Consider the following 17,840-nt stretch of genomic DNA (forward strand, 5'->3'; position numbering starts at 1 on the left):
ACAATAGGGCCAGTATGGACAGTTTGGCGCTGAGTCTCCCTCCTATAGTAGCTCCTAACACTGGCCTTACGGATGTTCGTATACACGGGTCCGGCACTGGAGAGGTTACTGCGAGGAACGCTTCATCTGTCTCCCTTCCGTCAGCTCCATTTATCTGTAGCCCAGAGGATAGATGAAGCATGGAGGAGCAGCCGCTAATCATTTATCTAATGAAACATTCATACATTTCACTTTAGACACTTTGAAGTTAAATAGAAAAATTCACAGCAAAATTAAAAGCGCTGTTCATCACCGCTGGCCCCTCCGGGCCCCGGGGGAGCCCCTCACAGGCTGGTAAGGCCGACACTGGGACCCTCCCGGCATCCAGCCCTGAAAAGGTGAAGATTGAAAGCTCAGACGCAGCAAGTAAAGCTATGTGCATTCACTTCTGGCCGGGGCCCTGTATAATGCAGCAGTTACAGCGCTGGTGCCCAGATACGGATAACGTTCAGCCCCCTACACTGAAGCCCCTGGGACCAGGAGAAGGGACACCCACCCTCTGACTCCCAGGAGCCAGCGCTGGAAATGTGACCCACATGACTAAGTCACATCAATGACTGCAATACCACATATCACCAGAGGACAAGGGGGCGCTGTTTTTGGTTATAGCAGCAAGTTTAAAAAAAAAAAAAACCGGGTGCATGAAAGGTGATATAGGTGTTACACTGAGGCCCTGGATATAACAACTCTGCAATATATATGGTATGTACACAGTGACTGCACCAGCAGAATAGTGAGTGCAGCTCTGGGGTATATACAGCAGGTAACTCAGGATCAGTAATGTATGTACACAGTGACTGCACCAGCAGAATAGTGAGTGCAGCTCTGGGGTATAATACAGGAGGTAACTCAGGATCAGTAATGTAATGTATGTACACAGTGACTGCACCAGCAGAATAGTGAGTGCAGCTCTGGGGTATATACAGCAGGTAACTCAGGATCAGTAATGTAATGTATGTACACAGTGACTGCACCAGCAGAATAGTGAGTGCAGCTCTGGGGTATATACAGCAGGTAACTCAGGATCAGTAATGTAATGTATGTACACAGTGACTGCACCAGCAGAATAGTGAGTGCAGCTCTGGGGTATAATACAGGATGTAACTCAGGATCAGTAATGTAATGTATGTACACAGTGACTGCACCTGCAGAATAGCGAGTGCAGCTCTGAGGTATATACAGCAGGTAACTCAGGATCAGTAATGTAATGTATGTACACAGTGACTGCACCAGCAGAATAGTGAGTGCAGCTCTGGGGTATAATACAGGATGTAACTCAGGATCAGTAATGTAATGTATGTACACAGTGACTGCACCAGCAGAATAGTGAGTGCAGCTCTGGTGTACAATACAGGAGGTAACTCAGGATCAGTAATGTAATGTATGTACACAGTGACTGCACCAGCAGAATAGTGAGTGCAGCTCTGGAGTATAATACAGGAGGTAACTCAGGATCGGTAATGTAATGTATGTACACAGTGACTGCACCAGCAGAATAGTGAGTGCAGCTCTGGGGTATATACAGCAGGTAACTCAGGATCAGTAATGTAATGCATGTACACAGTGACTGCACCAGCAGAATAGTGAGTGCAGCTCTGGGGTATAATACAGGATGTAACTCAGGATCAGTAATGTAATGTGTGTACACAGTGACTGCACCAGCAGTATAGTGAGTGCAGCTCTGGAGTATAATACAGGATGTAACTCAGGATCAGTAATGTAATGTATGTACACAGTGACTGCACCAGCAGAATAGTGAGTGCAGCTCTGGGGTATAATACAGGATGTAACTCAGGATCAGTAATGTAATGTGTGTACACAGTGACTGCACCAGCAGAATAGTGAGCGCAGCTCTGGGGTATAATACAGGATGTAACTCAGGATCAGTAATGTAATGTATGTACACAGTGACTGCACCAGCAGAATAGTGAGTGCAGCTCTGGGGTATAATACAGGATGTAACTCAGGATCAGTAATGTAATGTATGTACACAGTGACTGCACCAGCAGAATAGTGACTGCAGCTCTGGGGTATAATACAGGATGTAACTCAGGATCAGTAATGTAATGTATGTACACAGTGACTGCACCAGCAGAATAGTGAGTGCAGCTCTGGGGTATAATACAGGATGTAACTCAGGATCAGTAATGTAATGTGTGTACACAGTGACTGCACCAGCAGAATAGTGAGCGCAGCTCTGGGGTATAATACAGGATGTAACTCAGGATCAGTAATGTAATGTATGTACACAGTGACTGCACCAGCAGAATAGTGAGTGCAGCTCTGGGGTATAATACAGGATGTAACTCAGGATCAGTAATGTAATGTATGTACACAGTGACTGCACCAGCAGAATAGTGAGTGCAGCTCTGGGGTATATACAGTAGATAACTCAGGATCAGTAATGTATGTACACAGTGACTGCACCAGCAGAATAGTGAGTGCAGCTCTGGAGTATAATACAGGATGTAACTCAGGATCAGTAATGTAATGTATGTACACAGTGACTGCACCAGCAGAATAGTGACTGCAGCTCTGGAGTATAATACAGGAGGTAACTCAGGATCAGTAATGTAATGTATGTACACAGTGACGGCACCAGCAGAATAGTGAGTGCAGCTCTGGGGTATAATACAGGAGGTAACTCAGGATTAGTAATGTAATGTATGTACACAGTGACTGCACCAGCAGAATAGTGAGTGCAGCTCTGCAGCATAATACAGGATGTAACTCAGGATCAGTAATGTAATGTATGTTCACAGTGACTGCACCAGCAGAATAGTGAGTGCAGCTCTGGGGTATAATACAGGATGTAACTCAGGATCAGTAATGTAATGTGTGTACACAGTGACTGCACCAGCAGAATAGTGAGTGCAGCTCTGGGGTATAATACAGGATGTAACTCAGGATCAGTAATGTAATGTGTGTACACAGTGACTGCACCAGCAGAATAGTGAGTGCAGCTCTGGGGTATAATACAGGATGTAACTCAGGATCAGTAATGTAATGTGTGTACACAGTGACTGCACCAGCAGAATAGTGAGTGCAGCTCTGGGGTATAATACAGGATGTAACTCAGGATCAGTAATGTAATGTATGTACACAGTGACTGCACCAGCAGAATAGTGACTGCAGCTCTGGAGTATAATACAGGAGGTAACTCAGGATCAGTAATGTAATGTATGTACACAGTGACTGCACCAGCAGAATAGTGAGTGCAGCTCTGGGGTATAATACAGGACCTAACTCTGGATCAGTAATGTAATGTATGTACACAGTGACTGCACCAGCAGAATAGTGAGTGCAGCTCTGGGGTATAATATAGGAGGTAACTCAGGATCAGTAATGTAATGTATGTACACAGTGACTGCACCAGCAGAATAGTGAGTGCAGCTCTGGGGTATAATACAGGAGGTAACTCAGGATTAGTAATGTAATGTATGTACACAGTGACTGCACCAGCAGAATAGTGAGTGCAGCTCTGCAGCATAATACAGGATGTAACTCAGGATCAGTAATGTAATGTATATTCACAGTGACTGCACCAGCAGAATAATGAGTGCAGCTCTGGAGTATAATACAGGAGGTAACTCAGGATCAGTAATGTAATGTATGTACACAGTGACTGCACCTGCAGAATAGCGAGTGCAGCTCTGGAGTATAATACAGGATGTAACTCAGGATCAGTAATGTAATGTGTGTACACAGTGACTGCACCAGCAGAATAATGAGTGCAGCTCTGGAGTATAATACAGGAGGTAACTCAGGATCAGTAATGTAATGTATGTACACAGTGACTGCACCTGCAGAATAGCGAGTGCAGCTCTGGAGTATAATACAGGATGTAACTCAGGATCAGTAATGTAATGTGTGTACACAGTGACTGCACCAGCAGAATAATGAGTGCAGCTCTGGAGTATAATACAGGAGGTAACTCAGGATCAGTAATGTAATGTATGTACACAGTGACTGCACCTGCAGAATAGCGAGTGCAGCTCTGGAGTATAATACAGGATGTAACTCAGGATCAGTAATGTAATGTGTGTACACAGTGACTGCACCAGCAGAATAGTGAGTGCAGCTCTGGGGTATAATACAGGATGTAACTCAGGATCAGTAATGTAATGTGTGTACACAGTGACTGCACCAGCAGAATAGTGAGTGCAGCTCTGTGGTATAATACAGGATGTAACTCAGGATCAGTAATGTAATGTGTGTACACAGTGACTGCACCAGCAGAATAGTGAGTGCAGCTCTGGGGTATAATACAGGATGTAACTCAGGATCAGTAATGTAATGTGTGTACACAGTGACTGCACCAGCAGAATAGTGAGTGCAGCTCTGGGGTATAATACAGGATGTAACTCAGGATCAGTAATGTAATGTGTGTACACAGTGACTGCACCAGCAGAATAGTGAGTGCAGCTCTGGGGTATAATACAGGATGTAACTCAGGATCAGTAATGTAATGTATGTACACAGTGACTGCACCAGCAGAATAGTGAGTGCAGCTCTGGGGTATATACAGTAGATAACTCAGGATCAGTAATGTAATGTATGTACACAGTGACTGCACCAGCAGAATAGTGAGTGCAGCTCTGGGGTATAATACAGGATGTAACTCAGGATCAGTAATGTAATGTATGTACACAGTGACTGCACCAGCAGAATAGTGAGTGCAGCTGTGGAGTATAATACAGGATGTAACTCAGGATCAGTAATGTAATGCATGTACATAGTGACTGCACCAGCAGGATAGTGAGCGCAGCTCTGGAGTATAATACAGGATGTAACTCAGGATCAGTAATGTAATGTATGTACACAGTGACTGCACCAGCAGAATAGTGAGTGCAGCTCAGGAGTATAATACAGTATGTAACTCAGGATCAGTAATGTAATGCATGTACATAGTGACTGCACCAGCAGGATAGTGAGCGCAGCTCTGGAGTATAATACAGGATGTAACTCAGGATCAGTAATGTAATGTATGTACACAGTGACTGCACCAGCAGAATAGTGAGTGCAGCTCTGGGGTATAATATAGGATGTAACTCGGGATCAGTAATGTAATGTATGTACACAGTGACTGCACCAGCAGAATAGTGAGTGCAGCTGTGGAGTATAATACAGGATGTAACTCAGGATCAGTAATGTAATGCATGTACATAGTGACTGCACCAGCAGGATAGTGAGCGCAGCTCTGGAGTATAATACAGGATGTAACTCAGGATCAGTAATGTAATGTATGTACACAGTGACTGCACCAGCAGAATAGTGAGTGCAGCTCTGGAGTATAATACAGGATGTCACTCAGGACCAGTAATGTAATGTATGTTCACAGTGACTGCACAAGCAGAATAGTGAGTGCAGCTCTGGAGTACAATACAGGATGTAACTCAGGATCAGTAATGTAATGTATTTTCACAGTGACTGCACCAGCAGAATAGTGAGTGCAGCTCTGGGGTATAATACAGGATGTAACTCAGGATCAGTGATGTAATGTATGTACACAGTGACTGCACCAGCAGAATAGTGAGCGCAGCTCTGGGGTGTAATCCAGGAAGTAACTCAGGATCAGTAATGTAATGTATGTACACAGTGACTGCACCAGCAGAATAGTGAGCACAGCTCTGGGGTATAATACAGGATGTAACTGAGGATCAGTAATGTAATGTATATACACAGTGACTGCACCAGCAGAATAGTGAGTGCAGCTCTGAGGTATAATACAGGATGTAACTCAGGATCAGTAATGTAATGTATGTACACAGTGACTGCACCAGCAGAATAGTGACTGCAGCTCTGGAGTATAATACAGGAGGTAAGTCAGGATCAGTAATGTAATGTGTGTACACAGTGACGGCACCAGCAGAATAGTGAGTGCAGCTCTGGGGTATAATACAGGAGGTAACTCAGGATCAGTAATGTAATGTATGTACACAGTGACTGCACCAGCAGAATAGTGAGTGCAGCTCTGGGGTATAATACAGGGGGTAACTCAGGATCAGTAATGTATGTACATAGTGACTGCACCAGCAGAATAGTGAGTGCAGCTCTGGGGTATAATACAGGATGTAACTCAGGATCAGTAATGTATGTACACAGTGACTGCACCAGCAGAATAGTGAGTGCAGCTGTGGAGTATAATACAGGATGTAACTCAGGATCAGTAATGTAGTGTATGTACATAGTGACTGCACCAGCAGAATAGTGAGTGCAGCTCTGGAGTAAAATACAGGATATAACTCTCATTAATGGATGATGCTTTGTGGAATTACCGGTGCTGGGCGGGGATCTATCAGGGGAGGATGTCTTCCCTCTTTCTGCTTGTTGTATATAAGATCCGTTGTAGCAGGGACACCTCTCACTAAATATTTATGTAGCTGAGTGGTGGATTTCTAGGCGGCGGCGGCCCCCCGGGATCAGTGTCACTTGGATCTGTTACATGAGAAGCTGCTCCGGCCTCTATGAACAATACAACACATTTCTCGTCTCTATAAAAGATTAATAATTAATGACTTTGCTGTGCGAGTACCTGACATGTGTCGTAGTGGGGGCCACGGAGGTCTTATACCTGGAAACCTGAAGCAGAAAGAAACTGGCAAGAAATAAAAAAAAAAAAAATCCAAATCCATTCAGGGTCTGTGGAAAGCTGGGTGACAACCCCAGGGGGTTGTAGTCGTATTTTGGGGGCCGTCGCTCCCACTTTTTCTTATTCAATCGTCTCACTCTTTAAAAAGTCTAAATCCGGCAGATGCGATTGTCACCGAGCTACAAATATCTATTAAATAGGACGATAAAATAATGAGGATGGATGGAGGCGGGAGCAGGACGTGGTTGGGGGTCTTCATGTAAAACACTGGATATGGCTGCAAAAATTAATACTATCCCCCCACTCAGATAGCCACAAAAGCCATAAATGGTAGCCAAAGGAGACGTATATGTACTAGAAGGCCCAAAGAAGCCCGCAAGAGGCTACTAACCGAAAATCCCAAAAGTGGTGGTCACAAAAACCTCCATAAACGCAGTCATAGAAGCCCCGTCATTGTTAGTATCAGGAGCCCCCGTAAGTGCTAATCTTAAAAAGACCCTTATGTGGTAACAGCTGAAGTCCCATAAATGCCAACACAGAATTCCCCCTTAGTTCCGAGTGGTGGGCAAAAAACCTCCATAAGTTTCAGCCAGAGCAGTCTCATGAGTGTGAGCATCAGTGGCCCCCATAAGTGGTAGCCAAAAAAGACCCTATAAGTAGTAGTCAAATAAACCTCATAAGTGGTAGTCAAAGAAGCCCCTAAAAGTGGTAGTCAAAGAAGCTCCTAAAAGTGGTAGTCAAAGAAGCCCCTAAAAGTGGTAGCCAAAGAAGCTCCTAAAAGTGGTAGTCAAAGAAGCCCTTAAAAGTGGTAGTCAAAGAAGCTCCTAAAAGTGGTAGTCAAAGAAACCCCATATAAGTGGTAGTCAAAGAAACCCATAAAAGTGGTAGTCAAAGAAGCCCCTAAAAGTGGTAGTCAAAGAAGCCCCTAAAAGTGGTAGTCAAATAAGCCCCTAAAAGTGGTAGTCAAAGAAGCCCCTAAAAGTGGTAGTCAAAGAAGCTCCTAAAAGTGGTAGTCAAAGAAACCCCATATAAGTGGTAGCCAAAGAAGCCCCTAAAAGTTGTAGTCAAAGAAACCCCTAAAAGTTGTAGCCAAAGAAGCCCCTAAAAGTGGTAGTTAAAGAAACCCCATATAAGTGGTAGCCAAAGAAGCCCCTAAAAGTTGTAGTCAAAGAAACCCCTAAAAGTTGTAGCCAAAGAAGCCCCTAAAAGTGGTAGTCATATAAGCTCTTAAAAGTGGTAGTCAAAGAAGCCCCTAAAAGTGGTAGTCAAAGAAACCCCATATAAGTGGTAGTCAAAGAAGACCATGTAAGTGGTATCCAAGGAGGCACCTTCATAGGCTTCGGCCACAGAAGTCTCTAGTCTCTAAGGTTCTAGTAAGAGAAGCCCCCATAAATGGTAGCCACATAAGTGTCCCCAAATTCCAGCCATGGAAGCCCCCATTAGTGCCAGCCTCAGAGCTGCCACTGGGGCTGAGGAGCACACCCAAGTGTCCTGGATTCCTGGCATCTTACGGGCACAGGACAGACCACCACTTGTGTCCCCTGTACAGAGGTAACTGTGCTGCCGTGTGGTCTTCTGCTGACTCTGCCCAATATCTAAGCCACGACAGGCGGCCATTCATCCAATATCCACTGCAGCCGCCGGGGGAGGAGGCGAAGAACCAGAAATCCTCCAATATAGCTTCACACACGCGATGAACGTGCAGCAAAACCCCGCAGGACCCGGATGAGGGCGCTGGAGATCCCCGACCTCCTACTGCAATGTGGCGGATATGTAAGAAGGACGACTATGGGGGGAAACAGACGAGAGAGGACCACCCCTCCTGGGGGGAAACAGAGGAGCGAGGACCACCCCTCAATCCTCCGAGACAAAGGGTCATCCAGACCAAACAGAAAAAAAGGGACTAACTGTGAAAAGAAAACGTTAAGACCTCTGCTCGCTGTCAATGAATAGAAACATTCTCATTACCATCCAGAGGATGAAGTCCCACACAGAGCTGAGACTTTGTTCCTGTGTATCAGTGTAGGGAAGCACCAGGACAGGAGACAGTTTGGTTTCGCTCAGGTCTGCGCTGATACACTGTGACAAACCAGCTGTGTGAGCAGGACTAGATGTGGATGGGGCTCAGTCTCTGAATGTGTTGTACCTGATATTACAAGTCATTTCCGCAATGCATAGGGCCTGACAGACCCCTTGGTAAAGTTTGTGAACCCCTCTGGATAGGTGCTGCAGATGGACCGCTCATGATCAGATGTAGAACCCCCCTTTAATGAAACCTTCTCACCCCATAATTCCTTGTCTCTCTTCTCTATTGCAGTCCTCTTCTGCTCGCTGTCTCTGTGTGCCGCCTCATCCTTCTTCACCTGCCCGCCATCTTGCACCTGTAACGGCAGCAGCATGGAGGTGGACTGCAGCGGACGAGGACTCACATCTGTCCCCATGGACATCCCCCAGGACACACGAATCCTCCTGCTCCTGAACAACCGGATAAGCTCCTTGTCTGGAGGCCCCTTCTCCAATCTGACGTCTTTGCACCGCTTGGACCTCTCCAACAATTACCTGGACCAGCTGCCGCCGCAGGTATTTGGGGACCTGGTGAACCTTACGGAGATACGCCTGCGCAACAACAGCATACGTGGCGTGGAGCGTGAGCTCCTCCAGGGGCTGCCGCAGCTTCGTCGGCTGGACCTTTCCCTCAATTTCTTGTCTTTACTGCCCTCGGGACTATTTGATGACCTACCCAGCCTGCACTGGTTGTCCCTACGCTCCAATCGTCTGCAGAGCCTGGAGCGGCTGACCTTCGAACCTCTCGGCGGATTGGAGAACATTCAGCTCGGTGACAATCCGTGGGAGTGCGACTGCAACCTTCGAGACTTCAAGCACTGGATGGAGTGGTTCTCTTACCGAGGTAAGCCGCCAGGAGCTCCGGGGTCACCAGTGGTCACCAGTCCTCACAAAGTCCCTTTTTCTTTAGACCTTGGGACCCATCTCCTCTTGGGTTTAGATGTCATAGCACAGGTGTAGAAGTAGTGATCTTTCTGGTTTCTGGAGAACATATGAGGACACCAGAAAGATGGTGGCAATTGGGGGGTTTTGGTTACTAGCCCACAAGGAAGCTACACTTATGTCCAGATGCTCAGGTGGAACCTTTCCAATCAAGCCACCAATCTCCTCCAGACCTTGTGGATCTCCACTGGATCTTGGAGATCTGATGGTGTGCACTGGTGACCTTCTGTGGTCCTCCAGAGCTCTGGGCCCTATTAGATAGAAAAACCTGATACAAATTGTACATTAGGGTAAAATAAAAAACTTAAAACTCTTTATCTGGGAACCAGACAAGAATCCTTAGTAATGTTCTCCAGGTAGAGGTCCAATAAAAGGAGCACAGGGTCCTTTGAAGAGGCTCCAAAGCAAAAATTAAACTGGGGCCCTCTTCCTGGTGCTGGTCTAGCATCCATACTCCTAGGCACATTGGACCCCTTTCTAGTATACTTGACGAGGTTCTCATGATCCGTAAAAAAAAATGGATGCAGCCAACCAGGGTTGGGGCCCTTCTCTACAGGGACCCGGTAGCAGCTGTAAGGTGGGTCTCTATGGCTTAGACGGGTGTTATAAGCCTTTTTTCTTATATGTACTCTATTTCTTCGTTTTTGTCCCCGTAATTCACAATAATTATGAGAGACGCTAATCACAACATGGCGTGTTCCCCTCCTGGCATCTGTAACACATTCTCCCCATTTGCTATCCCTACAGGGGGGAAAATTGATGAGCTGCAGTGTACCCTTCCAAAGGAGCTGCGGGGGAGGGACATACGCATGGTCCCCGTGGAGATGTTCAGCTACTGCTCACAGTTAGAGGATGAGAACAACTCAGGGCCTGCTGATAGGCCGGCTTCGCCCTGCACTAAAACAAGCCCCGCCCATGCAGAGCCAGAACCAAGTCCAGACTGTCCTCAAAAGCAGAGGTACCGTCCTGTTAGCGTCCGGCGAGCTATCGGCACTGTGATCATTGCTGGAGTGGTCTGTGGTGTGGTTTGCATCATGATGGTGGTTGCAGCGGCTTACGGGTGTATCTACGCCTCTCTAATGGCAAAGTACCACCGAGAGTTGAAAAAACGCCAGCCCCTCATGGGCGACGCAGAAGGAGAACAGGAAGAGCAGAGGCAGATTTCATCTGTGGCCTGAGGAAGGCATCTGGTGTCTCCCATGTGTGGAGGCTACAAATGATCCATTTTAGAAATTCGGTGGTTCCTGCTCCCTAAAGAAAATGGACACAATCACGACCCTCTACAAACTGTACAAGGGGTGTAAATCTATCGAATTCAGCCATGGAACACAACCTTAGTGAACCAGATGTCAATATTCAATATCTAGATCCACCGGCTTAATGCAAATCCAAAAATCTGGAGAGGCCATGTCAACGTTTTAATGTGGGGCCCCCGGAAAGTGCAAAAAAAAAAAAAAGGAACAATAAAAACTCACCCTTTACACCTCGCGTGAGACCCTGACCACCATGGTGGTCACCGGGGACCATGTAAAAGTCTCAGGATGCCTGTGCGAGGTCAGATGGTGAGATCCACCGTAACCCCCAGTCTCGTAACTGATCTTCTACAGGATTGCAACTCAGAGACTCTTATTTTTTTCTACTTTCCCCCCTCCCTCAAGAAATGGCAATAAATATGGCAGCCACGTCCAGGTCCTCCTCCCCACCGGTTGCTAGAATTTCTTTTTCCTTAGTATTTGGCAGAGATTATCTTCTTTTTTTGGGGGGGAAGACTTTTGTATAGATGGATTGCTTCATAATCAGCTAATTACGGATCCCGGAGTCGGAGGCCGCCGTGATTTCTTGGAGTCATTTTTTTAAATGCCTCTTTTCCATATGTCATAAAAGCAATGCACTCAGTTACCAAGAGCAACACAGCTGGAAGCGGCTGGAGGAGCGAGCGGGAAGGAGGAGGACAACCTCGGGCTCTGCAGCTGCTCTCCAAGGCAAAATCCCACAATGCACTGTTAATTAAGAAGCAAGGCAGGATGGGTACGGTAGTGCAAACCGTAGCTGGTGCATAGGTATGGAAAAGTGCCATGAATGCCCAGGCCAGGGTTTGAAGTGATGGCGGTATTTTACCGGATCCACCCCGGGAGTAGATTTGTCGATGACTTAAGAATTTAGGAAAATTGTACAAATTTTTTGGCCGCTATTCTACAGCCCATCACAATGGCGACACTTCCTAGTATGACTCCAATATTACTAAAAAAAAAAAAAAAATTCTGGTAAAGCACAGAAAACTTCAGAGAATGTTATCAGACTGAGCGTGGACTATAGATAAAGTTGTACAAACAATATATTTTTCTATGAAATAGGATGGAATATATATATATGTCACCACCTAGTGCTGTCGGCTCAGTGTCCCCCTCTTTGCAGTGTGAATCCCCCCCTAGTCTTATCTACGATCTGTAACCAATGCACTTTATAATGGAATAAAGACGTGGTCCTTAATATACGAGAACATGTTCATTATCCCTGGTCATCGGTTATGGCTTCTGTGTGTGGCAAAAGTACCGCTACCAGCATGATCAGCTAAAGCTGTGTCCTGCAGAAGCCAGGGAGTCAGCGGTAAGGAGAACCTCGGGCTCGTAGTTCAATGTCTTTCAATCATATGTGTGGACAGATCTGTTTCTGTCTTGTAAACCTCATCAGCGCAGATTAAGAATCTTATTTGTTAGGAAGGCGCCTCATTAAAATAGTCAGGTAAAATATGATGGAATAAACAGAAAATCAGGAAGCTTCGAAAAAAAAATATAAAAAAAAATAGATGTCAATTGAGACTTTCTATAGACAGATCTGTTTCGGTCCTGCAAACCTCATCAGCGCAGATTAAGAATCTTAGTTGTTAGGAAGGCGCCTCATTAAAATAGGTATAATAAGCTGGAATAAACAGAAAATCAGGAAGCTTTGAAAAAAAGAAAAAAAAATAGATGTCAATTGAGAATCTCTCTGGACAGATCTGTTTCAGTCCTGTAAACCTCATCAGCGCAGATTAAGAATCTTATTTGTTAGGAAGGCGCCTCATTAAAATAGTCAGGTATAATAAGCTGGAATAAACAGAAAATCAGGAAGCTTTGAAAAAGAAAAGATTTCAATTCAGAATTTCTATTAGCAGATCTGTTTCGGTCCCGTAAACCTCATCAGCGCAGATTAAGCATCTTATTTGTTAGGAAGGCGCATTATTAAAATAGTCAGGTATAATAAGCTGGAATAAACAGAAAATCAGGAAGCTTCGAAAAAAAGAAAAAAAATAGATGTCAATTGAGAATTTCTCTGGACAGATCTGCTTCAGTCCTGTAAACCTCATCAGCGCAGATTAAGAATCTTAGTTGTTAGGAAGGCGCCTCATTAAAATAGGTATAATAAGCTGGAATAAACAGAAAATCAGGAAACTTCGAAAAAAAGAAAAAAAATAGATGTCAATTGAGAATTTCTCTGGACAGATCTGTTTCAGTCCTGTAAACCTCATCAGCGCAGATTAAGAATCTTATTTGTTAGGAAGGCGCCTCATTAAAATAGTCAGGTATGATAAGCTGGAATAAACAGAAAATCAGGAAGCTTTGAAAAAGAAAAGATTTCAATTCAGAATTTCTATTAGCAGATCTGTTTCGGTCCCGTAAACCTCATCAGCGCAGATTAAGCATCTTATTTGTTAGGAAGGCGCATTATTAAAATAATCAAGTAAAATCAGCTGAAATAAACAGAAAATCAGGAAGCTTTGAAAAAAGGAAACTGAAATAGATGACAATTGAGACTTTCTATAGACAGATTTGTTTAGGTCTTGTCGTCCTCATTAGTGAAAGATAGGAATCCAGTTCAATGAGTGAGAGGTAGTTTATAAGGCTTTTCTGTGAGATTGTCTCATGGTTGTTGTAAGATCGGGATACAACGTTGTCACCTCATTTGAAGACCAGTTCTGGTCCTGTGGGACTCATCAGGACAAGTTAAGAATACAGATATTATGTATGACAGCGATACATGGCTTCCCTGTGAGTCTGTCTAGTGGTTCTAGAAACCTCGATACACAACTTGGGTATCCCCTCACCAAAAACCAGTTCTGGTCTTTCTGGCATCTGCCTGGTTATCATGTTGCCAAAGAATTATTAAAGAAACCAGTTCTGGTCTTGTCTGCCTCATTAGCACAGATCAGGAGTCAAGCGATCAATGTGAGATATCGTTTATATGCCTTCTTACAGTTAGGCTAGTGGTTGTAGAAAGATTAAAGCATGACTTCGGTATCACCTGATCAGAGACCTGTTTGGGCCTTGTGAGACTCATCAGTACAGGTTAGGAATCTAGCTATCTATGTGCAGAACCGGCTCCAGATTGTCGTTGTCTTAGTGAGACCCTTTAACACATACCACGGTTCATGTTGAACAGATAATAAATATACGTATATGTCAAAGATGGCAGCCGGGGGGAGGGTCGCGCTGAACCACACTGGCCTTCATCTTTTTGTCACAAAAAACCCTCTGCTGCCCCCTATCATCGGGACAATTACACATTTGGCCGATGATTAACGGATGAGGCTGCGACTGTTATCACTAATGGAATCGTAATCGGTGACAGGAATGTGGTTTACAGAACAAAAGGAGCAGAACCATTAAATTTTATATTTAATCCAGAACAATAGGCAGTGTTTATAAAAAAAATACAAAAGATTTTACAAAGGAGACAAAACAATACAGCATATACCGTTACATAAAAATAAAGAATAAACAAAAGTTACTAAACCTGTGATCACAGCAATGGCTTCAGATTTATGGAGGGAGGATCTCCAGGAACATGGACAGCATCCACAGGAAACTGTGCCTCCAAGCATTGACAATGCCCAAAATGTGGCATCTGACGCACTACATGCAAACCTCCCTTCTTAATTTCAAGTAAGCAGACAAAGGAATCTCAGATCTTTATCTCGGTCGTAAACTGCTCCTCATTCCTGATGCAGGGCCTCAGATCTGTTAGCAATCAGGAGTTTCCTTAGTTACATAATTCCAAAGGAGGAGGTCAGCTGCACAGAGTGAAATTTGAAAACAGTCTGCAGAGTGCAAGCTCTTTTCTCTCATCTTTTATCATGGATATTAATTTTCTTTATGACAGTATAGTACAATGCCAAAGATTTCACTTTCTTCTTAAATTACATGAGCTATATCTATTGTAAATTCTACAATAGCTCAGAAACAGGCAAATCCTCGCAGAGCACAGTGCACAGTGACTGCAGACTTATTTTAGACTGGACAGTATAGTCCTCCATACAGTATTATGGGCACCACATAGTCCTCCATGTAGTATTATGGACACCATATATTGCTCCATACAGTATAATGGTCCCATATATTGCTACATACAGTATAATGGTCCCATAAATTTCTCCATACAGTATAATGGTTCCATAAATTGCTCCATACAGTATAATGGCCCCATATAATGCTCCATACAGTATTATGGACACAATACATTCCTCCAAACAGTATAATGGGCCCCATACAGTATAATGACCCATACAGTATAATGGTCCCATACATTCCTCCAAACAGTATAATGGGCCCCATCTAATGCTCCATGCAGTATAATGGTCCCACACATTCCTCCAAACAGTATAATGGGCCCCATCTAATTCTCCATACAGTATAATGGTCCCATACATTCCTCCAAACAGTATAATGGGCACCATACAGTATAATGCCCCATACAGTATAATGGTCCCATACATTCCTCCAAACAGTATAATGGGCCCCATCTAATGCTCCATACAGTATAATGGACCCATACATTCCTCCAAACAGTATAATGGGCCCCATCTAATTCTCCATACAGTATAATGGATCCATATAATGCTACATACAGTATATAATGGCCCCATACAGTGGGGTAAACAAGTATTTGATATACTGCCGATTTGCAAGTTTTCCCACCTACAAAGAATGGAGGGTCTGTAATCATTATCGTAGGTACACTTCAACTGTGAGAGACAGAATCTAAAAATAAAAACCAGAACATCACATTGTATGATTTTTACATAATTATTTTGCATTTTATTGCATGTAATAAGTATTTGATCACCGACCGACGAGCGAGAATTCTCTCTCTCACAGACCTGTTAGTTTTCTGTAAGAAGCCTCCTACTCTGCACTCATTACCTGGATTAATTGCTCCTGTTTGACCTCATTACCTGTATAAATGACACCTGTCCACACACTCAATCACTCTCCACCATGGCCAAGACCAAAGAGCTGTCTAAAGACACCAGGGACACAATTGTAGACCTGTACAAGGTTGGCATGGGCTACAGGACAATAGGCAAGCAGCTTGGTGAGAAGACAACAACTGTTGGCACAATTATCAGAAAATGGAAGAAACACAAGATGACTGTCAATCTTTTTCGGTCTGGGGCTCGGTGTAAGATCACGCCTCGTGGGGTAAAAATGATTGTGAGAAAGGTCAGGAATCAGCCCAGAACTATACGGGAGGACCTGGTCAATGACCTGAAGAGAGCTGGGACCACAGTCTCACACATTACAATTAGTAACACACTACGCCGTCAAGATCCCCCTGCTCACACCAGCACATGTTCAGGCCCGTTTGGAGTTTGCCAATAACCATCTGGATGATTGAGAGGAGGCATGGGAGAAGGTCATGTGGTCAGACAACACCAAAATAGAACTTTGGAGGTAAAAGGATGAGTACAACCCCAAGAACACCATCCAAACCGTGAAGCATGGTGGGAGAAATATCATACTTTGGGGGTGCTTTTCTGCAAAGGGGACATGACGACTGCACCATACTGAAGGGAGGATGGATGGGGTCATGTATCGCGAGATTTTGGCCAACAACCTCCTTCCCTCAGTAAAAGCATTGAAGATGGGTCGTGGCTGGGTCTTTCAGCATGAAGATTTCCCAAAACACACAGCTAGGGCAAGTAAACTTAAAAACATAACTTTTAAGTATCGCTTCATCGGGCATTCGGAGACCAGTTCGGGTCTAGTGGCCTCATCAGCAAAGATTAGAAGCCCAGATAGCTTTCTACACAGGCTTAGGATAGTATTCTTACAAATTGGACTAGCAGGAACTTTGTAATATCTTACATAAGGAAACAACAAATCTGCCCATAGCTCTCCTCCAACAATGTGACTCAAAAGTGCCATTTACATGTCGCCTTTGGTCTGTTTCGGTCTTCCGAACCTCATCAGCACAAATTGGTTAGGTCAAATTCTTTGGGTTCAGCCTGGTTGGGATACCGACTTTCCTTCATGATGATGGTATGGAGTTTTCTCTCTTCCACCCGGCAGGTCCCTCTCCCCTCTCACAGCAAGCAGTCTCACAGCACGGAGGTTTAGGTGCTGCAGCTGCATCTCCCTCCTTCCCCCTTACTAAAGGCTCTATGACAGAAATACATATACAGTAAAGTATCAGTTGTACTTGTGATTTCAAGCAGACACCGATAGATTAATTCTCTAATTATGATCATGAATATTGGTTACTGATCACATTATTGGGACCCACAGGGCCACAAGGTGATCCCATCCCTTTAAGAAAGATCAAGGGCATTTACACCATTAAGACCCTTCTACGGGGAAGGAGCAGACGTGCGATTATACAGAAGATTAAGCGCTCAGGATGACAGCACATTCTTGTTACCAAAGCAACTCGGGAGCCGGCAGATCGTCATCCGCAGAGGTCATCATGAACAGTCACACATCAGAGGGGCAGATAACGGCACCGTGCTGGGTCATGCCACGCTGCGCCCGCACACATGCCGTACCCCCGGCACTATACTGCTGGCACCGTCATCCCCATCACATCACCCGCCGCAGCAACCTGGACCGTATGTGAAGAGACCTGCACAACACCCCCTAATAATGATTGAAATGCGCCTCACGTACGACTGATGTCACCAAACCTTAAAGGGCAAAGTCACAATGATATTACCGCAACCATACAGCGAACATAACGACAATACACAACAAAGACAGACCCTGACCAGTACCTGGTACAAGACGAACGTCACGGCCAGGATCACCACCCCAAACAGCAAAGACGTCATTTGCCACTCATCGCCATCACCTGTCAGGCCCCAAAACCTACTGCCCTGATAATACTGCCCCTATATACAAGAATATATCTACCATAATACTGCCCCTATATACAAGAATATATCTATCAT

The 17,840-nt window shown here is 44.6% G+C and overlaps 2 protein-coding genes across 4 annotated transcripts in view; one reads left to right on the plus strand and one right to left on the minus strand.

Annotated features, from left to right (window-relative positions):
- LRTM2 (leucine rich repeat transmembrane protein 2) overlaps window positions 1-14,360 on the plus strand; it is a 44,029-nt gene extending 29,669 nt beyond the window's left edge. For both annotated transcript variants that reach the window (XM_077267060.1, XM_077267061.1), the window contains 2 exons: window positions 8,949-9,539; window positions 10,385-14,360. In XM_077267060.1, coding sequence (XP_077123175.1) covers window positions 8,949-9,539; window positions 10,385-10,815 — 1,022 coding nt within the window. In that variant the 3' untranslated portion in view covers window positions 10,816-14,360. The remainder of the gene's footprint in view (window positions 1-8,948; window positions 9,540-10,384) is intronic.
- CACNA2D4 (calcium voltage-gated channel auxiliary subunit alpha2delta 4) overlaps window positions 1-17,840 on the minus strand; it is a 134,178-nt gene that overhangs the window by 69,484 nt on the left and 46,854 nt on the right. The window contains exon 29 of one of the 2 annotated variants that reach the window (XM_077267057.1): window positions 16,013-17,055. The exons of the other annotated variant lie outside the window; for it this stretch is intronic. Within the exon in view, the coding sequence (XP_077123172.1) occupies window positions 16,925-17,055 (131 nt within the window). The 3' untranslated portion in view covers window positions 16,013-16,924. Of the gene's footprint in view, window positions 1-16,012; window positions 17,056-17,840 lie in introns of those variants that run through there. 2 annotated transcript variants of the gene reach the window in all.

The sequence above is a fragment of the Ranitomeya variabilis genome, chromosome 5 (assembly GCF_051348905.1).
Source record: "Ranitomeya variabilis isolate aRanVar5 chromosome 5, aRanVar5.hap1, whole genome shotgun sequence".
In the NCBI taxonomy this organism is placed as follows: domain Eukaryota; kingdom Metazoa; phylum Chordata; class Amphibia; order Anura; family Dendrobatidae; genus Ranitomeya; species Ranitomeya variabilis.